Raw genomic sequence first — 26,007 nt, forward strand, 5'->3', positions numbered from 1 at the left:
TCCAGGTGGAAGCCCCAGGATGTTTCCCGAGAAGCGGCGTTTGCATCCCAGCAGTGTCTTTCCCACCCCCGCCCCGCGGAGCACCAGCGGCTCTGCGCAGCCCGGGCTGGCGACCCAGAAGGCGCAGAGACCCCGCCCACCCTAAAAGCCCCGCCCTCTTGGCCCCCGCCTCCGCCCCCGCCGCGGCCTCCCATTGGTGGCCCGGTGTGTCAGTCGACCAGCGGGCTCCCGGGGCGGCAGCTCAGGCTGCGGTCCCCTGCCGGCGCTTCTATCGCACGCCAGCCGCCGGGAAGAGAGACGGGGCACCGGCCGGCTGCCGCCGCGTCTGACAGACCCACCGGTCGAGGCTCCGCGGCCATCAGCAGCACGCGGCCGCCATGGCGGCGCGGAGGAGCCCCCCGCAGGAGCGGGAGCGGCAACGACCTCGCGACTCCGCCGCAGGTGGGCCCGGGGCCCGGTGGGGCGGGGCGGGCGCCGCGGGCGCCCGGGAAGCGGTCTCCCCGCCGGCCGTCGGCGCAGCCCTGCGTTGGAAGGTTCGGGGCCCGCCATCCCAAGGGTGGGAGGTCCTGGGCGCCCTGCCCGGGGCGGAGAGGGGGACGGGCTGCAGGGTTTGGGGGGGCCGTCGGGGGCGGGGTCGCCCCTCAGTGAGGAACTGCGCCCTCGGGCCGAGGCAGCGAGCGACCCTCCGAGGCAGAGCTGGCGGGTTCCTGGAAAGAGAAAGCGGGTCCTGCGGGCTAGGATGCGTTGCGGCGGCGTGAGGTGCCCCGGCAGCGGCTGGGGTCGGGCCCTGGCGCCCACGAGCGCCGGTGTCCCCTTCTCGGTGTCCCCTCCGAGCCCTTGATTGTTGTCGGAGGGAAGTTGACGGGTTTCGCGCTTTGCTGGCAGAGGATGTGGCCGACACCTTCGCAGCAGTCGAGACTCGATGAGCAACAGAGAAAACTCTGGCTTTTGAAACAAAAATGTCACCAGGGACAGGAGCGGCAGCACAGTATATGGCACAGGTGGCCGGGGTCGCCGCGCGCCACCTGTGTCGCGGTGTCTCTGCCCTCTGCGTGCGTAGCGGGGCCCTCACCGGACGAGTGAAGGGTGCTTTCCTTCCCATGCTTTCAGCCCCAGGTCTGAGGAAGATGAGCTGCTTCTCAGTTTGGAGCACATTCCCGATTGTGTATTTCCCTGGAGGCCACCCGGGGGGTGAGAGCCCACTGGTGAATTTGGGGAGCACGCCTGTTCCAGGTGCCGCAGCGTCACTGGGAAGTTCCTGGGACTGCTTCTTAGTCCGGATTCTTGGTCCCAGCGGGAACTTTTGATTCACACAGCAAAGTGTCGGGTGTGGTGAAAACAGCCCGGTTCTAGGAGACAAGACATGAGTTCTAGACATCCTTTTGCCCAGGACTGCGGGCCTCGAAGCTTCTGGGTCCTGGTCCATAAAATGAGGGCACTGGGCTAGCTGATCCATAAAGCCCCTCCCAGTCTAGAATTCTGTGGTTGACGTATCTCCCACCCTCAAAAGTTTGGAAAATGAACTCATTTTCAACCTTTCTGCACCTTGGATTCTTATAGAATCCTGGGGGTGTATCCATCCGAACTTTTTCATATGTGATTTTCTTCCCTTCTCCCTGTGTTGTTTCGGCGGAGCAAAGCTGGAAGCGGAGGTGGGGCACAGCTGGGAAAAGCTGACTGGGGGGCGCGGAAGGGTATCTACTTTTGGCTTAATGTAATTGTCAGGAATTTTCCCTTCCACGGCACCAGGTTCAAGGTGCGCAGGCACTGTGAGCGCAGAGAGAATTCTTTCCTCAGCTCCAGCCTAAAGGGAAACATTTTCCTTCCTTAAAAAGTAGTTTGAGGGCTTAGGAAAAGGAAAACCGACACTGCAATTGAAAACACATGCCCGCAACAGAGCCTACAAGAGAATGTTTACAACCAAGTGGTCCACAGTTGCTATTTTTTGCCAGCCTGTTTGTCACTTTTATACTTCTACTCTTACGTTCCTGTGAGATGGATTAAATAGCAAATAAAATGTAAGTTTTGGCACCATGTGTTTTAGCTAAGTAGAAATTCTTGATTGGCACAACGACTGAATTTGAAAGTGACCTTTCACCTGGCTCCCCGGAGCAGGTGGGTGCTGTCCTATGTGTCTGCAGCCCCCAGCGTTGTCCCTGCCACAGTAGCAGTGGGTATTGGAGTTCTCTTCTCGGTGCTGGACGCGGAGACACCGCCCATACATAGTCTTATGTAATCTCTACAACCACTGTCCTGTGATGCTCGGAATGGTCACGGAATTTCCTCAGAGTTTCCAGCTAGTAAGTGGTGCCGGGATTCAAGCCCTGGCGGCCTGGCTTCTCCCGCAGCACGTTCTTAACCATCGCCCGCTTCTGTCTCCTAAAACAGTCAGGCTTATACCTGGGAGCACTCTAGGTTCCAAGGGTACCTCATCGCAGTTAAGCTGTTCTAAAGTAAAGTTGGCTTATCAACGTAATACCATTGTTGTTGCTCAAGGGAACTCACAGGTGTGTGCCCGGGAGAAAAAGTCATCGTTATCGAGCTAAAACTTCCTACACGTGTGTTTCTTTATATGTGGCTCTGAAGTCTCTATGTACCATTTAAAGGAGTTAATAGACTAGTGTATCTGACCTTTCTCTCCTGCCCACTTGAATCCTCTGGTCCACGTTCAGTTACTTAGGACAATCTGTTCTCAAGACGGAGGTTATATACACATTTATTGATTTGTAATTAATTGAATGGAAGAACACTTAAATGTCACTTTACAGTAAGTCAACAGGGAGAAGTTTTTGTTTATACACTCATTTTTCCAGTGATCTTTTGTTCTAGTCATACTCTGTTCTTCTACTTTTTCATTTAACTGAGCCGGAATAGACGTGCCATCATGTTTAAAATAAGAGGAAGATAAAATGTTTATGTTCATTTCTAGGAGACTAAGGACGCTTGTCTGTTAGTCCTGTTGCTGGGATTCCCAGGCAATAAACAACAATCCCAGAAACCGTAGCACGTAAGATGCTATGCTCAATAAACCTCTGAATTAAGAATTTAATAGTGAGTCTTCCAGTGTCGATTTAACCAGGTGACTCTGACTTTGAGTTTACGTGGAACTGTTGGATGTTAGATACATAGTAATTTAAAACACCTTATTAGCTCTGTCTCTGCTTACCAGTGTTATTGATTTTTATTGAATATTAGTTACGGTTAGTCTTCTGGCAGAGGGAGTAATAATGTATCGATAATTGGAAGTTAGCTTCTCAAGAGTCCTCTCCCAACTTAGAAGCAGAATCCCAGCCCACTTCCCTGAGCACCGGCAGCTGCCCAGATACCTGGGTTTGGCCTCTTGGGTGGGGTCTGAGTGCCTGCGGCCCCCAGAGCCACAAGATGCCTTCCCGACCTGGCCTGGCCTGTGGGGCGCCTGCACTCCGGGTGGGCTCTGTGCCGTGGGCCCACCTCAGAGGTCAAGCTGGCCGTCAGACGCTGAGGCCCAGGCGGCCGGAAGGGACCCAGAAGACCTGGGGGTCCCGGTCTCGGCCTGTCAGGCTGTCCTGGAGGCACTGCCCAGATCTGGGGCGGCCAGGAGCGCAGGACCACGCCTACCCCTTTCTGTAAATCTTGTTAAATGTAAATCACATACAGCTGTCTTTTTCAGTGGGGGGGGGGGGAAGCGTCCTTCCTTCTCATGTGCCCATACAGTGGACCTGAGCTCCTGTTCCCCCCAGGCTTGGAGGACCTCGTGGGCACAGGCTCGTTCCCAAGTGGCTCAGGAGTGGAGGTGGGTAGGGGCGCGGGCTTTGAACCTTGTGTGTCTCTCCCCTAAGCTGGGGCAGAGAAGGTTCCCCAGAGCGTCTTGTCTCCCAAGTTGAAGAGAAGTGGACTGAGCTTCTTCCCTGCAAAGAGAGAACCTTTCCCTGGGTCTTAGAGTGACACCAGGCACATCGTGGGTATATTTGTTGATCTGCGACAAGAAGGCCTCAACTTTGGTGTGAGATCTCTAAAGTGACAGGAAAACAGTGCTCTGTGTCTTCCAAATCGCCTGCCAGGATAGGTCGAAATGCTGTGGAAGAAGCAGAATGGCTGAGAGGACGGGAGAAGTGGAAGAGATGGCCAGCCAGGCCGGCTTGGGTGAGGACAGTCAGTCGCCATCCAGTTGTGAAGGGCTGAGTGGCAGACTCAATCAGCTCTGTGTCATTTTACCTGGTATTTAACAAATGAACTGGGAGCTCAGTTCGTAGCTAAGGCTGGCCTCGCACCTTGAAATGCAAACGTAGCCAATCGAATTATTAATATAAATGTTGGGTCCCTCAGTTTTGCACCTGAAGCAGTGCAAGCCTTGGGTGCATCGATTCCTTCCTCTGAAATCTGAAATAAAAAGAAAAATCTCTCAAACTGAGAGTTTATTAGATCAGTTTTATCCACGGTGTATCCCTCTCTTTTGTTTCTTAAACATTTGTTAAACTCAGTTTGGGATACTCAGCTGGTTGTCATGACAGAGGACTGGTACAGCCACTGCTTATAGACCTACCTTGTACTGCACTGGTCCTCATGCTTGGATATTCCAGCATCTTCTCCCACATATACCTCATTGATTCATTCGAAGTGTGGAGCCTCTAACATGTGAAGGTACAATTCTCCTTTCCCTCCCCACTCCCCCAGGCTCCTCAATCTTCCTCTTTTATTTCTTGCTGTCATTTAGAAACTGGGGTTCCACGCAAGCCCTTGCGGAAAAGGCTCTTTATCAAAATTCTGCTTTCAGGTCAGCTGGTGTAATAGACATGCAGACCTAAGCACGCATGTCTCAGGGGTGAAGTATTTGCTGGCATTTGTCAAGGTCTCATGTATCTTCTGTACACGCTCAGGCGTCTTTCCTGTAGTGCAAGTTTTGAGTGATGTTTTGAGTTTAGTTGAACCTCGGTTGTTTCACAGCTGCTTAAAATCCTGTGCCTGTACCACAGCGTGACCATTCCACTAACATAACTCTGAAACATGTTAACATAAAGAGGCATTTGGAGGAGAATGGCGCTGAGTGGCCTGGCCTCCTTGTGTTTGTTTATAGGGGAGGAAGCTGAGGTCCAGGTTGCTCGACTGTCTAGGACCAGACCTGGAGTTGAGTTCCTGACTCCCTGGGGCCCGCTCATTCCACTGCCCTGAAGCCATCCCACGAGGTGACCGCTTCACAGCCTCACTTCCTGCGTTATATTTACATGAGTGTATTTAAGGGAAGGGAAAACAAGAGTGGTGGCTCACCATTTCTCTTTTTTCTTTTTGCTTTGCTTTTTTGTTTTTTTGCCATGCCACACGGCTTGTGGGACTTAGTTCCCCAACCAGGGATTGAATCCGCACCCCCTGCGGTGGGAGTGTGGAGTCCTAACCACTGGACCGCCAGGGAATTCCCACACCATTTCTGACATGCATGTTAGAAGTCAGAAGGGACCAGCAAGAGAGAGGCTGTTAGGCAGGATTAGGTATGGTGGAATAACAGAACAGCCCCAAATAAGTGAATTAAGTTTATTTCTTTTATGGCAAAGCTCAGACATGGCTCCCCAGGGCTGGAATGGGCTCCGTAGTGTCAGAGGCCCAGGCTCCTTCCACTTTGTTTCCACCCTGCATGGGTTTCACGCCCACAGCTACTTCCTGATCCAAGATGGCTGCTGAATGTCAGTTATCACACCTACATTCCAGCTAGTAGGGAGGAGGGAGGGCAAGGAGTACACACTCCTCTCAACAGAACCTTTTGAAAACTGCCCATAACACTTCTTGGCCAGAATTCACTTACATGGCTCTACCCAGCATGTAGGGACGGTGGAATGTAGCCTTTATTCTGAGTAGCTAGGTATCCAGCCAAAGTCAGGATTCTATTCCTGTGGAAGAAGAGAGAACAGATACTGGGGTTGGCCGGCAGTCTCTGTCGTGGAGACATGTGGACTGGATTCTGACTACATCGATTCATTTCATTTATTCAACAAATATTTATTAACTATCTACCATGTTTCTAGGGACCAGGAAAGCAGAGAGAAAACAGACACAGCCCCAGTCCTTAAGACATTTACCTACACAGGGAGACAGACACTAATCAAACACAAACACAGTTGTATAAACTGTGACGAGTGCTGAGAAGGAAAAGGACACCGTGTGCTGTGAGAGAGTTAGCAGGGATTTGACCAAGCCTGGGGTTTGGGATTGGGTCAGAGAAGCTTGGCCCCAGGAAGTGACATTTGAGCTGAGAGCTGGAGAATGAGTAAAGTGAAGAGTATTCCAGATGAGGGAAGAGCATGGGCAAAGGCAGGCCGGGAGGCAAGAGTGAGCCCTGATGGAGGAACTGAGGGCCGCCAGTCATCCTGGAGCCAGAGGAAGAGGTGAGAGAATAGGGAAGAGTCAGGGTCAGACCAAGGGGGACCCTGGAGGCGGGGTGAGCACCCGTCTTGGTTTGCCTGAGACGAAGGATGTCCTCGGACGAGGAGCTTTTCAGCACTAAAACTGGGGGAGTCCCAGGCAAGCCAGGAGGAGTTGGTCAACCTCCCCGGAGGTCACATTAGTAGTTGGGTTCCTTGATTATTAATTTCAGCAAAGTTCTTTTTTAGGTAGGCATAGATCCCAGCCTTGGAAAAATAGCAACTGACTAGTAAAAGTAGCCCCACCCTGGCCAAAGGGAAAGAGACACAAAACACAGGCAGCACTTACTTGTAGCTGGATTACATGACCAGTGAGACTATCTGGCATGATTCCCCTAAGGGTAATTTTGGAAATCAATTGGCACGTGATAGTATATTTGAGCTAACAGAAACAGCCGAGGGCGGAGGAAGCCCTGACTCTGGAGCAGTGTGTCTCATCGCCAGTGATACACTGGAATCACCTGGGAGCTAAAGAAAAGCCCGGCGCCCAGCCAATAGATAGATTCTCCACAGGTAGAGCCAGGGCAAGGACGGTTCCCTCTCGGTGGCGGTGCCTCCCAGGCTCTGGTTCCGCTTGAATCGCTGGGGATCTTGTAGAACACAGATTCTGCTTCCACGGGGCCCGAGGATTGTCTTTCTGAGTGCCCAGCTGGTAAGGATGTCGCTGTCAATAGACTTTGAGTACAATGCTCTATAATGTTTGGCGAGTTTGTTTGGAAGCCTCTGGTTTCTTTTCAGGGGAGCAGATCTGAAGGACCACGTAAAGGTAGGTGGGTCCGCGAGGGCTAGAGACTAGGGGAGGAGGACAGGGAGCCTCCGCCCTGGGCTCCCATCAGTGATGGGCCCAGCCCGACTTCTCAGTTGGTTCCACCAGTGGCTGGGGTTACGTGGTGAGGCCGGTCCCTGGTTACAGGAAAACCAGCTCTCCGAGGCCTGTGGCTAGGATGGTGCAATAGGCGTTGCCCCATTACTCTCTTACTTGTTTAGAGGCCTTTCCAGATGACTCCACTGGCTGCCAGGATGTGGGTCCTTCCTATAAGTAAGAAAAGCCAAAAAGATTTTTGAATAGGAGATGACACGTCCATTGAATGTAAAAAAAGATACAAAAAACAAACCAACAAAACACACACACCATTGGCTTCAGAGCGGAAAATGGCATTGGAGAAGGGAAGCCAATTAGAAGGATGAGTAACCACTAGCGACAGAGGCCAAATGATTCTGATTAATGGAAAAATCACTGCAGCGAAAGTGGCTTGTCTCAGGGTGTACCTTATTTCTCTCTTGGTCACATGTTCATAAATGATCTATTTTGGGATGTGGAAGACAAGCTTAATTTTTAAAGGCCTAAGAGTTGAGACAGGAACAGAGCACCACGGAAGCCATGACAGGTCAGAGCAGTGAACCAAGTCCAGTAACGTGAAATTTAGCAGGGCTGTGTGTCAGCTCCTGGGTCGAAAAAGCACAGAGCTTGCACACGCGATCTGGATAACCCCTTGCTTCCCTTCTCAGGTTCTGAACTAACTAAAAGGTGGACATGGAAGTCAGGGATTTTTAAAATGCCGGCTCGGTGATAAAATCCCTATGTCTTAGTCATATGGCCAGATGGGCTTGCAGGCAGTGCCTGAGCTGTACTCTCCCCTCAAAGGTCAGGCCTCCCTCCCAGAGAGACAGCAGCCCCAAGGGCACCTCTCGGCAGGCAGGCAGATCCTAGTGGAGAGGAGGGGGCTAAGCTGAGCACAGGGTCTTACACCTGCCATCAGGTAGGTCTTCCTCCCTCAAGAAAGAGGAAGAGGAGAGGGTAGAGGGGTGGAGGCCAGCACCAGATCTCCAGGACAGTTCTTCCCCCTGGAGGTTTGAGGACAGTGGGATGATAGCACCTCTTCTGTCTCCCCCTTCAGCGGATGGGGAGATGCGCTCCAGCGACAGGTCTAAACGGCTTTAGGTTGACGGCAGGCTGAATGCTAATACAATCGCAGGCCAACCACGGCCCATGGGCCACATCTGTCCCACTCAGTTTTTGTATGGCCTGTGACCTATGAATGGTTTTTACATTTTTTAATGGTTGGAAAAAAGATCAAAAGAAGAATACCATTTCCTGACATGTGAAACTTATATGAAATTCAAGTTTCAGCATCTGTAAAAAAGTTTTCTTGGAACACCACAGTACCCGCTGTGTACTGTCTGATGGCTGCTTCCCCTCTGTCGGGGACGATCTGAGTGGATGGGACGGAGACCAGACGGCTGGCAGTGCCGAAAATACTCTCTGACCCCACACAGAAAACTTGCTGACTCCCGACGGAGCATGAAGAAGTGGTTACGTGGCTGAATTCTCTCCCGCTTGGTCACACCCAGGACAGTGTGTTCTGACCTGCGGTCTCACTCTGAGTGTGGGGTGGGTCCCGAGAAGAGTGACCGGGATGGTGAAGAGACTACCCCCCTGCCCCTCGCCACCAAATCATGTCAAGTGAGGCCTGGTGGAGAGAAGGGGGAGTGTCTGATCTAGAAGAGAAAAAGGCACAGTGGGAATGACAGCTGCCTTCCGAGTTCATGCTTATTAATTATTTTGAATTCTTGGAAGAGAATTACTCAGGAAGGGCAGTTGTGTAGTTAATTCAAAGGGCTCTGACCTTGAGTCAGAACATGTGGGTTCAAGTTCAGGCTTCTGCTTGCTTTCTCTGGGCTTCAAAGATGAAGTGTGCGTGTGACAGCTCATCAGGTGGCCAGGTCCACAGTGAATTAAGCTTCAGCTTTCACCTCAAAAGTGCTTTCCAGCCAGTGCTTTCCAAAAGGGGACACAGTCATGAATCCACTGAACTGGAACCCACCTGCAGTGTGGACAGCGTGTGTGTGTGTGTGTGTGTGTGTGTGTGTGTAGGGGGGAACCGGGGGAGAGATTCATTCTGCTTGAGGGCCTGGTGTCTCAGGCCTTGGAGAACCAGTGGGATTCCAGCCCCTTCGGCCCAAGCATCCCGTGTTTCTGTCAAAGATCGTGTGGAGGAAGAATCAGACACGTTCCTCGTGACGCCAAGCAGCAACGATTCAAGTTGTGGTGACAGATCTGGTCACACCAACCGCTTGCCTCTTTGTTGAGACAAAGTGATTCATCTGAGGTCCTGCAGCTAGAAAATGGCAGAATAAAGACTGGGTCCCGGCCTTGTTCTGCCAGCCCGCTGTCTCCACCGGACCAGGGACAGGGAGTCTGCCTGGCTGGGTACAGTGACCTGGAGTTCTGGGGTCCCCGGAGCCTATCCCACCTACTGCTTTTGTAGTTGGGTGGGTTTTAAACCTCTGCCACATGGTTAGAAAATTAAAGTGACAGGTGGGACTTAACACACCGAACGCTGTGCCCAGTACATGAAAATACTCTGAGCTATGATGTTACTAAAAACACGCACACAGTCCCCTCAGTGTTTGGCAAGCAGCATTTCCTGCTGTGTTTGGTGACTCTTGGTCGGCAGGAGCCTTGGGTGAAGCGTGCCCAGTCCCGCGGGACGTGAGATTGCGCGCATAGCCTTGTTAAGTTGGTTGCACGACAGGGCTACCCGTGTGTGTCTCGCTGGTCATGACTTTCGAGATAAAAACTTTCACGTTGGGGGTTCTCTTCCTCAGCGATACTGATCTTGTAGTTGTTGGTGATAGAACTCTACTAAGCGGGAGACCATTGTTTCTTAACTGAGCAGGATTAGTACCTGAAATTCCAATGTGTAGAAAGTCTTTTGACCTCACCATTTCAAAGGTTTATTAAGAGGTTATTTGCTCTCTTTCCCACATAGCTGATAAAAAAAAAAAAAACCCAACTAACCTATGGTTTTGCACGAGCCAAGACCATTTAAACGCAGCCTTTCACTCCACTGCGCTGACTTCTCTCTAGGAGTCTCCCATTTGCTCTCAGTTATTCAGAAGCCTTGATGTCCTGACGGGATTTGTTCTGTATGTTTATCACTCTGTTTGCATATTGCTTAGCTTATATGTTTGGACGAACGTACCGTATTTTGCTTTCTTCTCGAGCCTCTGAGGTTCTCAGAGCTCCCCTCTGAGAGAGATGACCCACCTGGGCATCCAGCATGAGGGCCTCGCGTTAGCCGGACCCCGACAGCAGGACATGCTAACCTGTGGGCCCGGGCAGGCTGACCAGTAGCCTTTCCTGACAGCAGAGGCTCGTGCCACCAGACCAAGAGCTCCCTGGGGCCAGAGCATGTGTCTTTTCAGTTCACTGCCTGCCAGCCTGGGGCCCAGCCCAGGGTAGGAAGAAGTAGCATAATAACCAAAGGGCGAGGGGCAGGAGGGAGGGGGGCTTCCCGGGCCGCTCCCAGCCCACTGTACCACGTGGCCTGTATGTACTCCTCTCTGGGGCACCCCCATCCCTTCACCACTCCTGCCACAGAGAAGGGGCACGGCCGTCCCGGGCCCTGTTTGCTTCCTAACCCATCCATCTCTCTTGGCCACTCTTCCTACCATCTCCTGCTAATCAGCCAGAACATGGCATTGAAGCTGATAGAAATATCTGTTGTATTTATTATGTTAAATTTAGTATTTTTCACCTTAAAGTTTTCAACAAGGTGATTTTCCCATGTTGTGTGTCTCGCTGCCCCTGCTGTCTCCAATGTCGAAATTAGGTCGCCTTTTCCACTGTTTAGCTCAGGCCTAGTCTCCGCCGCGAAGCCCGCCCCGGAGCCCTTGTTCTCCTCCTCTGCCTCAGGAGATGTCAGTGGGCCGGACCCTGGGGGAGGGGGGGGACCCCGGGGGAGGGGGGGGCAGAGGAGCCGAGGGCGGAGCGAGCTCCCTGTGCTGCCGCAGCCCCAGGGGTGGCCTGTGGGGCAGGGGCCGGGCCCCAGCCAGGCCCCAGGGCTCTCCCTGAGAGCGCGCCTGAGGCTGGGGCCAAGTGCTGTCAGGGTGATCACTCGGTTTCCTGGCTCCTCTGGGTCTTTTAAGTTTTGTTTTCAGGTTTGTTTTTTTCTTTTTGGTTTCCTGTTTGAGTGTTTGAATTATTTCAGTTTTGGTACAGTTTAGAGAACAGAAAAAAAAAAGGCTGAGTAGAATTTTACCACAAAAGAACAGTGGCTTCTTATTTTTTCAGTTCTAGTCAATGGTCTCATCTGCCACATGTAGTCTGAGTGATCACAGATCGGAGTTTAGCGTCAGATGGCCACACTACTGGCTTCAGGAGGTTCTGGTGTCATTACCCAAAGGACATCGCAACTGCCTAAGGGTTGCCTCGGATTGTGTGGGTTGAGGTCTCCGCAGGTGGTAATGCTGATGACTGGGGGGATGTGTAAGACCTAGTTCGTCCACTTTCCGCTGTCACAGGAATGCCTGGTGCCTCATGTATCACCTCATTTCAGCCACCACCCAAGCGGTCCAGCCCGAAAGGGTTAAAAAGAAATTTCATTTTTATCTCTTGATGAGCGTTAAAAAGGATCAAATCCATAATTCCTGGCAACGCTTGTTTTCTGCCTCTTCGTTGCCAAAGCCACCCCTCGTCCCCTACTCCCCTTGTTTCTTGCCCTTCTCGCTCCTCTGTTTATTATGTTGAAAGACTGACTCCATGGTGGTGGAACTTCTCTCTTTTCCTGTTAGTCCAGGGGCCGCCCCCCAAGGCCAGCTCGCTATTAGGCAGGGCACCGGGCAGGGGAGGGGAAGTTGGGCGGGCGGGTGCTGACTTCTCCCTGGCCGGTTGGCCGAGGGGGACCCCGGGAAGATTCTGACATGGAAGATCTTATCCCGTCTCGGCTGCTTTGGGGGAAATGAGATTTGACTCAGGAGATCATCAAAGCTGTGATCATGATAGTATTTTGCTGGGTGCCTCATTTATGGTGTTCTCCTCCTTGTCTGTTGTTTTGAGTTGTAATCCAGTTATTGACACATGCAGGAGAAATTTTTTAAACTCTCTTTTTAAAGAGCCTGGATTCCACTTGCTGTAGCAGAGCTGGCATGGGATTCACTCAGCTCCATCATTCAGAGGCAGGGTAGGCAAGTGGGACGGCGTCCAGCTTCTGCATCGCAGTGCCCCGTGTGCTTGAATTCTAGCTCTGCGGCTTATTTCATCTTTCTCTCCCTCACAGTGTCCTCAGGTGATAAAATAATAATGAACATGTTTTGGGTACTTGCCGTGTGCCCGGCCATGAGCTCGGCACTTTTGCCAACATCTCCTTGGGGCATCCCGCAGCTCCAAGGGGGCCTCCGTGTTACCAGGGTAACGGCAGCGAGAGGAGCCCCTGAGCCACCCTGCGTCCCCGGCGCTGGGCTGTCCTGCTGCCCTCCCTTCCGGGGTTAAGGAACAGGCACTTGGGGGCATGGAGTCACCCACCCCGTGTGCTGCAGGACCAGGGCCTCCTTATGCCACTGCGTTTCTAGGAGCAAATGAGACAATTCCTGTAAAACGCTTGCTGCAGGGCCTGGCACATAGCAAAAGCTCAAACTGTAGCTCTTTTAAACTGTCAAAGCCCCACTCCTGATAATATTTCCATATGAAGTTATGTGAACACCTCGGGGTTCTCTCTGAGCTGCAGCCCACTCCCCTGTGACCTCCTGAGTCCCACCTCCAGGCCGCTCCCTGGTACCCACACCAGCCCCCCTGATCCGCTCCCTGGCCCTTCTTGGCTAGTACCCGTGGCTGCACTGGGTAGAGTGGATGCAAGGAGTTTAGGCTCGTGTTCTTGGTTTGCGTGGGAAGGGGGTGTTCAGCCCTCACATGTTTTTTTCTGAGAAGTTGATCGTATCGCCCTTTCTTGGGTTGGAGGTGGGTTTAATTTCAAGGATTAGGGCGGTAGGCTAGGGAAGTGCGTGTGTGCGTGTGTGCGTGTGTGTGTGTGCGTGCGTGCGCATGCACGTGTGTATAGGTGTGAGGAGACCATAATCTGCGGTGGGTCCCCATGGAGGCCCTGGCAGCTGTCGAGAGGCCTCAGGCTCAGGAGAAGCCCCCATTTCAGGGGTCTCAAATCAAATGCCCTGAGGGGCCGGGCAGTATCTTTTAAGAATGCAGCACGTCGATTGGAGTCTGTGTGTGGCAGATGAGAGCAGTGCCCCATGGAGGGGGCAGCAGCCAGCCCCCAGCCCAGTGACTGCAAGCCCTCCAAGTCCACACAAAACCCAGGACGACCCGGTGGGAAGCAGGCAGATGCTCCAAAAGGCTCTTCACGGAGGAAGAACTATGAACGTGTTACTGCAGTGAGAAATCATAACCAGTCCTGGGGTTTAGGGAAATGGAGGCTCGTACATGTGGCGGGAGTGTCAGCTGTTTGAGGGGGCACTTTGGCAACATCTGTAACATCTGGAGATGTGCACACCCTTTGACCCAGAGTTTCCTCTTCTAGAAATTATCCTAAAAGATACCGTGAGTCCACGAGGACTGTTGGAGGAAAATGTTTGTAAAAGTGAAAAGCTGGGAAACAATCCACATGCTCGTCAACAAGGCAGTGATTGTGTATACATATGATGCTCTCTCTTTATACTAAAATACTATACATTCTTTAAGGAGAATAATGTAGGCTTTAATAAAAGTCTGAATTATAGATGCAAAGGCATTATAGCTTACGTTTTTAAACAATTCATTAAAAACTTTGTACTAAGTATCTAGGTAGAAGTAAATACATAATTAACAGCCAATCAATTGTTCTAAACAGGTAAGTACCTGCTTTTGAAAATGTACTTTTCCAGTAAAGGGTACATGATGTCTCTCTGTCTGTTGTAAGCTTATTTCTTAGAGCTGCGTATGAATGTACAACGATCTACAAATAAATAGTTTAATTGAATAATAAAAAAATGTACTTTTAAATAATTATAAACATGCATATTTTTATTTGCTGGTAACTTTATTTCTTTATTTGCTGGTAAATTCTTTCTTTATTGAGAGTATATATATTTATTGAGAATGTACAGCAACTTTACTGAGATATGCATATCAAATATCCATACGAGCAAAAATGCTAAACTTGTAGATTCCGAATCCAGGAGGCTTTTACTACAGTTAATCATTGGAATTTTACTAAACCAATGTGCCAGGGAGGGAACTGTTTCACAATGAACCCCAGGAGGTTTGGCCACCATTCAAAAGTTCTCTTCCTCATTTGTACTTCAGCATTTTACATGTTCAAACATAATATAATTAGGAATCTGTTGCACATAGTAAAATATTGCAAGTACGTAGTTTGGGCTCTCCTGGCCTGTGAATTTTCTCTCCTGTCACATCAGGAATCGTAGTGTACCCTGTAAGCTGCACACCTAGCTCCATCCACGACTATTCTGAGTGGCCCACTTTCTGGAAACCATGTCTCTGTGCCTGCTGTCTGAGTCTCGTTCTGTGCGTTCAGATGATGGCATGTGTTATGCCCCATAATGACCTAAGAGTATCGCCGTGGGCAAAAGTGGGTGGTGGCCACACGGCAGGAGACCCCCCTGGTGTGATTGACTCCTGTGGGCTCGGTGCTGAGCAGACTCCCTTGATCATTCTTGGATTTAACAGATATTCTACACAGTGCAAGGCGCACTGTGCTAGTTCTTAAATGATTTCATTCCATCTTTCTCCAGCGAGGTCAGTATTTTTACTCCCATTTTACAGTCAAGAAAATTCAGGGGAAGAGAAATGAGGTGTCCCACAGTCAGACAGCTGAGTAAGTAGGAGAAATGGGTTTTAAATTCAGGTCTGAGGGATTCCGAAACCCATGCTGTTTATGTTCCCTATTCCTCTTGAATTCTGTGGAACAAAGATATCTTTATATATGACACTGATTATAGGAGAACTAGGTGTTTCTTTAATCTTTAGATTGAATTTTCAAATGCTTTAAAAAACGTTTATTTAAATCAATGATAGACTCTTTACAGGTAAAATTATCCAGTGTATCTTTTTTTCCCCCTTAAACAAAGCAGGCTTGTGTAATTGTGATGTATATTTATTTTACTTCTTATTGAAGTATAGTTGATTTACAATGTTAATTTCTGCTATACAGCAAAGTGACTCAGACACATATATACATTCCTTTTTATATTCTTTTCCATTATGGTTTATCGAGTATATTAAATATAGTTCCCCATGCTATACAGTGTTATTATTATTAAATTTTTGTAGGAAATGACCAAGTGCACTCCTGGACACTCGTCACCAGCCAAGCCTTAGATACCGCGTGGAGAGTAGGAAAGGGGTCAGTGGCACTGGCAGTTTCACTTCTGGTGGGCACCCTCTGCCACTTCAGAAGGCTACATTTATATTTAGGGCACCGGCTGAAAAGGTATGTGGCTATGTCATCTTTAATTTTCAAAAATGCCCTTGCTGTTTAAAATAGAATTTTGATATTATCGTTCCCTTATCTTTTAGGTGGATTGGATATCTGCAGAGGAGATTCAAAAGTAAATATTTTCATGCATATGCTTCCTTATTTTTAAAGTGCAGAGAGGGTTCAAGAAGGGAAAGGAAAGGGAAAATTCACCACCTTGTATCTTTGATTTGGTCCAGGGAACCTCAGTGTGGAGGCAGAAGTTGATTTACTCAGTTATTGTGCAAGAGAATGGAAAGGAGAGACACCCCATGCCAAGCTGATGAGGAAGGTGTGTCTGTTTATACAGCTCGTGGTGGGTGGAGAATTTGTGTGTAAAAATCGGGAAACACGCATTCCATTCTGCTTTACCAAATGTGGCACCAAGAACAACTGTGGCTTTAATTAAAAGCCAACAGCTGCTAGACATTGCCTTCAGGCCTTTCACCTAGAGCTAGTGCCTTTGAGGACTTGGGTAAATTAGGCCCGTAATTTCAGGACACTTGAGCGTTGTACCCTTTTCAGCTCCCTGCTGACCAAGCCTATGAACACATCTGCACATGCAGTGGAGACTCCTGTCCTTGAAGGGATTCAGGCACCTTGACATAAAACATTTTGAGGATTTTTAGAACTTTCCATCAGACCAGTCTTGGTAAATATTCCCAGCAATGCTGTCCAACCTTGTCACTAGCTAAACCCAAAAAAAAAAAAAAAAAAAAAAAAAAGAGTGAGAGAGAGAAAGAGAAAGAAAAAGAAAAGTACATTTAAATGACACTTTAGCATGGGCTTAAAAGTATATATAGTATTTTTCACTGTGTTCAAGTTGCAGACATCATCTCCCCAGAATGACATTTCCTGGCTCTGGGCTTCCAGGAAGTTACCAACTAAAATAGCATGACATGGACTCCATACACACACAAGTCACTTGAAAATGACACGTGTTCGCATTCATAATTTATAATTGTTTTGTTTCTGTTGTCCACTTTATTTGGGGGTAACACCTGCTGAAGGTGCAGTGGATTTGCTTTCTTTATTCTCTCATCCAGTGGAATTAAAGACAGCCTCTCCTCTCGTGCTCATAGGCTTATGAGGAGCTGTTTTGGCGGCAGCATATTAAATGTGTTCGACAAGTAAGGAGAGACAACTACGACGCACTAAGGTCGGTGCTCTTCCAAATCTTCAGCCAGGGCCTCCCTTTCCCATCCTGGATGAAAGAAAAAGACATTGCGAAGGTACGTTCTCACACCGGAAATTCGGGAAAGGTCACACTGATGGGGACTGCAACACAGATGCTCGGGGTCTTCTGTGGGTGGCTTTGTACACAGGGCGTCAGGAGACTGAAGGCCCTTTAGCCCAGTCCTCTGTCTCTCGTGTCAGTTTGCAAACAAACCATCTCAGAAGGATAGTCGCACTCAATTTTGTTTGTTTTTAATGCCGGCATCTTTTCTGGAGCAGGGCATCTGTCCTTTATAAGTTAGGTGGTCTGCTAAAATTCACTTTTCTACCCTATGGTTATTTGAGTGTTGACAAGCACAGTATGTAACCTCCATCCCAGAGAATCCCTTGTATCCCTTTTTGTCAATCCTTCTCTCACCCCCAACCCCAGGCGACCACTGATATGTCTTCTGTCCCTTTAGTTTTGCCTTTTCCAGCATGTCACGTAAATGGAATTATTTGGTGTGTAGTCTTTTGAATCTGCCTCTTTCACTTAGCATAATGCATTTGCAGTTCATCCACGTTGTTCCATGGATTTGTAGTTCACTCCTTTTATTGTTGAATGGTGTTCCATGATATGAATGTCACATATTTTGTTCATCTATTCATGGGTTGAAGGACATCTGGATTGCTTCCAGTTTATTTATTTATTTATTTGGTTGCCCTGGGTCTTAGTTGTGGCAGGCGGGCTCCTTAGTTGCAGCTCGCAGGCTCCTTAGTTGTGGCATGTGGGACAACTCTTAGTTGCGGCACGCATGTGGGATCTAGTTCTCTGACCAGGGATCAAACCCGGGCCCCCTGCCTTGGGAGCGTGGAGTCTTAACCACTGTGCCACCAGGGAGGTCCCCAGATTGCGTCCAGTTGTTGACAATTATGAATAAGGCTGTTATAAATATTCCCATACAGGATTTTGTATGAACGTAAGTTTTCATTCCTTTTGGGTAAATACCTAGGAGTGAGATAGCTGGGTCACATGATAGGTTTAACTTGATAAGAACCTGCCAACTCTTTTCCAAACTGGCTCTGCCATTTTGCCACCAATAACGGAGTTCCAGTTGCTCCACATTCTCAGGTTTATTGTTTTGTTTTTTAGCCATTCTAATAGGGGTGCATTTGTGTCACTGCCTTTTGTTTGCATTCCCCTAATGGGTAATGATATTGAGCATCTTTGCATGTGCTTATTTGCCATCCACATTACCTCCTTGGAGAAGTCTCTGTTCAGATCTTTTGCCCATTCTTTTTTTTTTTTTTTTTTTTTTTTGCGGTACGCGGGCCTCTCACTGCCGTGGCCTCTCCCGTTGCGGAGCACAGGCTCCGGACGCGCAGGCTCAGTGGCCATGGCTCACGGGCCCAGCCGCTCCGCAGCATGTGGGATCTTCCCGGACCAGGGCACGAACCCGTGTCCCCTGCATCGGCAGGCGGGCTCTCAACCACTGCGCCACCAGGGAAGCCCCGCCCATTCTTTATTGGGTTGTTTGGGTTTTTTTAATATTGAGTTTTGAGAATTCTTTATATATTCTGAATATGAGTGCTTCATCAGCTATGTCATTTGCAAATATTTTCTCCCAGTCAGTACCTTGTTTTTTTCATTTTCTTAACAGTTAAAGCAGCACAGTCTTATGAATAACCTTAATTTTTATTTGAATGTAGTATGCCTAACCACAGATGTAATTTAAGGATGGAGGAGCAAAGAAATATAAAGTATTTGCATATATATAACTACACATGGTCTATTTCCTTACCATCTTTTGTTTAGAGCTGTTTTTAGTGGTAGTTTAATTGTGTCTAGCGGTTAAGTGTGTGCTGTGTGCCAGCCCTGCTGCTAGTTGCCGAGGACAGAGAACTCAGCTGAGGCCCTGGGCTCCACAGGCTCGGCTGGGTGGGAAAATGGATCAGATACCCACAATGGATCAGATTCTTATGTATTCTATAATCTTATTTAGTCCCAACAAGAGTCCTGCAAAATGGATAGTACTGTCATTGATTTTTGACAATTGTCATTGTCTCCATTACAGTGGAGGATGAGGCTAAAAGGTTACATAAACAGTGTTGGGTGAGTAATCTCTCAGCAGGCGAGTGACAGAGCTAGGTTTGAACCCCAAAGTGCATCCTTGTACAATCTACATTCCCCTGATATACTATGTTACTCTAACGGTGCTTGGTTAAAAATAATTTCTAAAAGGGTATACCTAGGAAGTTCGGGAAATGTTTTATCCAAAAAGATTGTTTCTGTAGACGTAATCTTCATTCAGGTTTTCATTAGTTGTGAAACTGTGAATTAAGAAGATGATCCAAATCACTTAATCCACAAATCTAAAACAAGACTATAGGGCTTCCCTGGTGGCGCAGTGGTTGAGAGTCCGCCTGCTGATGCAGGGGACGTGGGTTTGTGCCCCGGTCCGGGAGGATCCCACATGCCGCGGAACGGCTGGGCCCGTGAGACATGGACGCTGAGCCTGCGCGTTCGGAGCCTGTGCTCTGCAACGGGAGAGGCCACGACAGTGAGAGGCCCATGTCTCTCTCTCTCTCTCTCTCTCTCTCTCTCTCTCTCTCTCTCTCACACACACACACACACACACACACACACACACACACACACACGACTATATGTTTTTACTTAACTGTTGTTATAGTCTTTTAAAATGAAGATTCTGAATGGGATAAGATTATCTCCTGTGACATATTCCAAATTGTGTGTCAGACATGTTGAGATACTGATCACTGTTGGCATCTACTTCCTTTTTAAGCTTCCTGAAAAACTGCTCTTTTCACAAGGTTGTAATTGGATCCAGCAATACAGTTTTGGTCCTGAGAAGTATACAGGTTCGAATGTGTTTGGAAAATTACGTAAATGTGTGGAATTATTGAAAGCACAGGTGAGTCTTTAGGGGGGAAAACTAGGAATGAAAGCATGCACCCCACACACAGCCCCTTTTCTCTCATGCCAGGCATGTCGCTCTACGCCCCGCTAGTAGGAAGTGGGGCAGGAATGGTCTTCCAGCAGCTGACCACTTCCTTCCCTGCTGTTCTGTGTCCTTCCCAGTAATGAACGGGAGCGATGCTGTTCTACGCGATGATTACACCTATCACGGGCTAAGAGGGCTTTTGTGGACTGGCCGGGAAACCTTAACAATCACGTACCTCTGTTGTTTCCCCAGAAAGATGTGGTGCAAGGTCCAGACAAGGCACTGGGAAATGCCCTTCTGAAATGTGCCTATTAGTAACTTGGGGACAGGACAGATGTTATAATTTGACTAAGATTGTTTTTCCTGCCCTGAATAAACACAGATTTTAGATCGTTGAAATGAATCCTCCTTGGGAAATACCAGTTCTGTGCCACGGTTTTCTGATCTGTAAAACTAAAATGTGAATAGTCTCAACCCTGTACAGTTAGTTATTGTGAGGATTCAATGAGAGAATGCACGTAGATCGCTTTATACTCTGCCCTGGCACACAGTGAGTGGTAAAGAAAGAATACTAATTAGTACTGTTCGTCACTGGAAAGTCCTTTGTGTAACCCAACACCCTTAGAGGCAGCTTTAGGAAACTGACCTGTTTAGTATTTTACCTAGTAGGTGGTGCTTTTTTGAAAAACTAGTTTAAATGAAATATTTTGTTAATGTAAAAGTAATAAGTACTTAGGGTTAAAAAAATCAGTGTCAGATGACATAAAATGAAAAGTTAAAGTTCGACTCCCCTCTATTAATCTCTGGTTTGTTTTATAAGTACTTGAACAGTTATGCAATGGTGTATGTGTTCACCTTTCCCGTTTAAGTTTCACTTTACATCTGTGTTTTTAGTGGACTGAATTTAGTGGCATTAAAGATTATCACAAGAGAGGAAGTATGTGCAACATCCTTTTTTCTGATGCTATCCTGGAATATAAACTTTACGAAGCTCTGAAGTTCATCATGCTCTATCAGGTCACTGAGGCTTATGAACAAATGAAGACCGCAAAGGCCATTCCCAGTCTTTTTCGACTCCTGTTTACCCGGGAAACCTCTTCCGACCCTTTAAGCTTCATGATGAATCACCTGAATTCTGTAGGTGACACGTGTGGACTAGAGCAGGTAAATGGGGCAGAAGAATCGTGTGTGTATGATGAAGGACGATGCTGGCAACACTTGAGCACATAGGTGTTTGTCTGTAGTTTGCTTTCAGCCATGATAAATCCAGCTGCAAAGAGGTGGCGGGTGGGTATGATTGCCCTCAAGTGAGGAAAAGAAGAGTGATAAACCTTCCTGCCCGATGCTGGCGGCTGCGTCTTTGCAGCCCTGTGGCTGGCGAATGGCAGTCCTGGGAGCGTTCCTGACCTTCCCGCTGCCTCTCAGGCAGTAACAGGCTTTCCCACAACAGAGGTTACCCAGGAGGAAGTCCAGCTGCAAACTGAGGCAACATCTGGGAGAGCATTTGGCTACTTAGTGCAGACAAGTAGAAGTTATTGACATTTTAAAAGAAGTCCAGACAGTGCTTTCATTTCCCCATAGAAAAGGGCTTTCATTTTGCTTTGCTTTGCTTTCCTTTCCTAGGAGGTGCTCAAAATCATCTGACATTTTAATAAAAATTGATTTAAGACGATAAAAAAAAAAAACTGTTGGAAAAACAGTGTAACTTTTACTGTAAGCATTCCTTTTATTAGTTTTTTTTTCCCAGGCAGCTTTCCCTGTGATTTCTTCACGCTACTCCCCAGAGACGTTTCTCTGCTTGTCCCCTGCCGTCCACGCAGCGGATGTTCGTTCCCCAGCTCTGTGCCCCCTCCCTGGTTCATGTGTGGGTCAGCAAATACATCATCATCTCATGAGCTGCAGAAGAATACTCGCCCTCCGCTGGTGAGAGGTGGGAATTTGGAGATGTGTATCTGTGACCTCTCTTTCATCTCGTCCCCAGATTGATATGTTTGTACTTGGATACTCCCTGGAAGTGAAGATAAAAGTGTTCAGACTGTTCAGGTTTAACTCCAGAGACTTTGAAGTCTGCTACCCAGAGGAGTCGCTCAGGGAGTGGCCGGAGGTCTCCCTGCTGACCGAGAATGACTGCCACTATCACATTCCTGTCTTTTAAGTCTGCCTGGACCGGGCACCAGCTCTCACCGGTGACAGTGGTCACACTTGCAAGTCATGTTTCTAGAAAAGCAAAGCTAGTATTGCTGCCATTGGAGGAATCGGGACCTCCCTCTCCAGGATTACAGGTACACTGGACGGAGACCCACGTGCCTTCCCTTTGTTTCCAGTGATTTCCTCCAGAGCCCTTGCACTAATGCATTTGTGGGTTGGTGGTTTGACCTTGTTTGTAAAGGCTCTGGTCATTTCACACACAACAGAGCACAAGGACATTTAGTTTGGGAAGAACAAGAACAGGAAGAAAGCGAGAAAAAAACAAGTAGGGGAAAAGGACTAAAGGGAACGAATTGCTTTGTCTATAATCTTGATGTTCTTTGTTAAGAATCTTGTCTTTGACTGATTGGGGATCTTCATAAACATGGCCTTATTTTACAAGCATTACCGTCCCAGGGATCTCTATGGTATATTGATTTTCCAGAACCATTCGATTAACTTTAAAATTGTGTGTGTGTGTGTGTATTTACACTCACACATAAACATGTATAATTTTATATATACATATCTAAACACATACTTACACATAGCCACTACTTTGTAATGCTGTACAATTTGTTTTATCTTTTTTTTTTTACTATTGCATCTGGCCAGTTTAATGTTTTATATAGATCAAAAAGATAAATTCTGTAGATTAAGGCAACTGAATGACAATTATTGTACTGTCACAAAAATATTAAACGGTATATTTAATGTGTATTTACATGTGTACCTAATGTGTGTAGGGAGAATCCATCCCAATCCCCAGAACCTGTAAATATGTTGGGTTAAATGGCAAAGGAGAATAAGGTTGCAGGTGGACTTAAAGGACTAATCCACTGACCTTGAAATAGGGAGAGGAGTCTGGGTTCTGCAGGTGGGCCCAACATAATCACAAGTGTCCTTAAAGTGGAAGAGGGACTTGGGAGAGGGTCAGTCAGAGGGAAATGTGAGGTACAATCAGAGACAGATGCAACATGGATGGCGTTGGTTACTTACAGCATATACAGGAAGAAAGTTACTGCAGGTTCGGGAAGGAGCCACAAGCCAAAGAACGTGGGCGGCCTCTGGAAGCTGGAAAAGGCGAGGGAACAGATTCTCCCCTAGAGCCTCCAGAGAGGAACGCGTCCCTGCCGACACTTTGATTTTAGCCCAGTGGAGCCCATGTCAGACCTCTAGCCTACAGACCTGTAAGACGATAGATATGCTGTTTAAGTCGCTAAGTTTCTGGTAATGTGTTAGAGCAGCAGTAGACAACTAATATACTCAGGCTAACTAGCTTTTGATCATCTTTATTTTGGAAATACTTTTTCAGTTTATTTTGGTAATCTTTATTTTGGAGGTACTTTGCTCGTCTGTTTTGAATTTCAACAAATATTGAATACAAAATAACCTTTAAAATCTTGGCTAATGATCTACTACTTCAAAGTTACATATCCCTTCTAAGAACGTTTAACATGTTTGACGCTAACGTTTTCTCACATTTCTATATTTTACTGTAAATAAAAAAGAGGTATGTTAAATGCTGTGGTGTATGAAAATAACATTCAGATTCTTCTGTAATGGGGACGATCACCTGTATGTACTACAGAAGCCAGTGCTGTGCCTGCTGTCATTTTGTTTTCTGGGTGAAGAGTTGGAGAGCAACGAGCTCAGATCCAGGGGCTGTGCATTACCTTGGCAGGCAGGCGAAGCAGTTGTTCTCACTAGATCTCTACAGCCCTTTCCTGCTTGGAGGCATCTGTGGTTGTGCATCACCCCTGTCATTGAATTGACACTGTTGCACGTTATCCCCTTGATGTGTTACTGTGACCAAGAAAAAATGAACTCTCCCTTCTGTGTTCACAAGCAGATATGATGACAGCCTGCAGCAGTTCTGCTGAGACTGATACACGTAGAATTGCTGCTCCGGACTCCTGGCTCCACCTGAGCCTGTCCAGGTATGTACCTGGCACATGTGTGTTCCCACTGGCCTTGGCATCTCCTTTTCCAGTGCAATGATTTCCACATCGATCCAGGACTGAAAGGAAGAACTTTTTCACAGGGATGGGCAGCCTATAACTCTGTGACATATCAACCCATGATGTTTATCCTTAACTGTGTTGGGGGGATGGGGCAGGGTGGGAAAAGAATTCTTTAAAAAGAGGGGCAAGACCAGATTGTGGAAAACATTTCGATACAATGAAAGTAAAAAATAAAGACGACTTCTCAGTAGTTGCTGTGTTTTGGGAAAGCATCAAAACAGAAGATTTTAAGGGAAGAGGTACTGGGTGTTTTTTATGTTTTTAATTCAGTTGTATAATTGAATGTAACAAACTAATTAAAAGGAACTGCATATAAATTAGCACCACTTTTAAATGCCAACAATAAATTGGAAGTGAATTTCCTGTGTGATGCCAACATTTAATGTCTCTCTAGCCTTATAGGGTTCAAATGATGAGAGGAATTTTAGCAAAAATGAAAACGTATGCCCTTGTCCTTTTTTGATTTTAGAATAAGTTTCTCTCTTAAATTTTGGCCATGTGTGTCCACACTGAGGGGTTGTATGAATATTAGTACAAGACTGACTTTTTTATTGTGGTAAAATATACATAATATAAAATTTACCATTTTAACCATTTTTAAATGTTTAGTTCAATGGCATTAAGTACATTCACATTGTGCAACTATTATCACCATCCATCCTTAGAACTTTTATCTTCAAGACTGACTTTTTTGATAAGCAAGTTTAATTCCCCTGCCTGGTACCTGGATTTCTTTTCCTTTTCACTTTATCTTTCTATCGTGCCCTTCTAATCTATTTCCTCTAGCCTTAAAAGACCCTCAGTGTAAAGTCCAATGTGAGGGAGGTTTAGGTGACCAAATGAGTCATGCAAATTGTGTTTTGCTTTGTCTCCAGAGTAAAGAAATAACTACAGATGGCTTCTGGTTTCATCCTAGGAACACTATCATTTGAAAGGTCCCCAAGAAACTGTATTAGTTCAGGGCCACCTTAGTGACTTGAATTTCTTGGATGTGGGCCTTCACAGCCCTGAACCAAAGTCATTTCCACCCACGGGGGAGCCAGGGGAAAGCCCCAGGGCCTTCTCTGGTGTACAGGAGAGCCCAAGACAGAGCTAGCATAGGTTCAGCCCAGCCTCAAGGAGAGAAGAGCAGCCCAGATCAGGGGCATTCCTGTTAATTTTCCAGGGACTTTCTACAAATGGATTTTGGATGGAAATATTTGTTTTTGTTATATATCAGATGATTTTCTCATATTTTAATGAGATCTAAGACCATTTTAATTCTGTCCAAGCAGGCCTTGGGGAGGAAAAAAAAACCTAATTTATGAGTACTCTGAAAATGTTGAGAATCCACATCAAAGAAGGTATTTTTTTTTCTTTTTTTTTGCGGTACGCGGGCCTCTCACTGTTGCGGCCTCTCCCATTGCGGAGCACAGGCTCCGGATGCGCAGGCTCAGCGGCCATGGCTCACGGGCCCAGCCGCTCTGCGGCATGTGGGATCCTCCTGCGCCACCAGGGAAGCCCTGTATTTTAACTGATAACTGACTTGATATGTGAAAACCTATACAAATAGGAATAAAGGAATGACTAATTCAGAATTAGTTCTCTTAAATAGCAAGTTTCTAAAGCTGTGTGATTCTCTTTATAAGAATGTGTTTCACACTGATTAAGACTATGTAAATCGTTACTGTGTAAATTTTTAAAATATATATTTTTATAGATCTAAAACTTTAATGGTCTATTGGGTTGCTTGTCATAAGTTGAATATTGTTTCATTACCTTAGTATTGACTATACTTAGGTTTCTGTACTTTTATACTATATAGTATAGTATAAAGTATACTATATAGTATAAAAGTATATAGACTATACTTTTCTCTATAGTCACTCAGTTTCCTTCAAATCCCGTTTGTCACAATGTTTGCTTTATAGTCAGACACAAAATTAAGTGGGTCCAAATGGTACAATCACTTCTATATTATTTGCTGAAAACAGTTGAGTCGTCCCTCAATTCACTTTGGTTTTAATCCTGTCATACTCCTCTAGGCTAAGAAAATGAA

At 47.2% G+C, this 26,007-nt stretch overlaps 1 protein-coding gene and 1 long non-coding RNA gene across 19 annotated transcripts in view; one reads left to right on the forward strand and one right to left on the reverse strand.

Annotated features, from left to right (window-relative positions):
• Positions 1–236: 236 nt before the first annotated feature.
• OTULINL (OTU deubiquitinase with linear linkage specificity like) lies at positions 237–24,332 on the forward strand. 3 transcript variants are annotated; one of them, XR_004525742.2, is made up of 9 exons: positions 241–441; positions 15,454–15,613; positions 15,700–15,731; positions 15,838–15,929; positions 16,720–16,869; positions 19,600–19,728; positions 20,653–20,922; positions 21,740–22,040; positions 23,798–24,332. XR_004525742.2 is itself a non-coding variant. In XM_033852763.2 (8 exons), exons 1-8 carry the CDS (start codon positions 378–380, stop codon positions 21,911–21,913), a joined length of 948 nt encoding a protein of 315 aa, XP_033708654.1. In that variant the 5' UTR covers positions 237–377; the 3' UTR covers positions 21,914–24,332. The 3 variants fall into 3 exon arrangements, 2 of the variants coding, with proteins under 2 accessions (XP_033708654.1, XP_033708653.1); XM_033852763.2 differs by having other exon boundaries at positions 237–441; positions 20,776–20,922; positions 21,740–24,332; XM_033852762.2 differs by having other exon boundaries at positions 21,740–24,332.
• LOC117311563 (uncharacterized) overlaps positions 5,457–26,007 on the reverse strand; it is a 72,652-nt gene continuing 52,101 nt past the window's right edge. For 12 of the 16 annotated variants that reach the window (XR_004525749.2, XR_004525752.2, XR_004525743.2 and 9 more), the window contains 2 exons: positions 22,945–23,133; positions 21,461–21,766 (listed from right to left, as the gene is read on the reverse strand). This is a non-coding gene — a long non-coding RNA (uncharacterized lncRNA). Of the gene's footprint in view, positions 7,423–15,923; positions 16,329–21,460; positions 21,767–22,944; positions 25,510–26,007 lie in introns of those variants that run through there. The other 4 variants (XR_012330633.1, XR_012330632.1, XR_004525751.2 and 1 more) reach the window with 4 other exon arrangements.

The sequence above is a fragment of the Tursiops truncatus genome, chromosome 3 (assembly GCF_011762595.2).
Source record: "Tursiops truncatus isolate mTurTru1 chromosome 3, mTurTru1.mat.Y, whole genome shotgun sequence".
NCBI lineage: Eukaryota > Metazoa > Chordata > Mammalia > Artiodactyla > Delphinidae > Tursiops > Tursiops truncatus.

What these genes read in the sequence shown, in the direction of transcription:
- OTULINL (XM_033852762.2), top strand. Translation starts at nt 378, where the DNA reads ATGGCGGCGCGGAGGAGCCCCCCGCAGGAGCGGGAGCGGCAACGACCT. An exon ending in AAGAAAAAGACATTGCGAAG is followed by an intron (nt 16,870 to 19,599) that starts GTACGTTCTCAC and finishes TTCCTTTTTAAG; the next exon opens with CTTCCTGAAAAACTGCTCTT. An exon ending in TGGAATTATTGAAAGCACAG is followed by an intron (nt 19,729 to 20,652) that starts GTGAGTCTTTAG and finishes CTGTGTTTTTAG; the next exon opens with TGGACTGAATTTAGTGGCAT.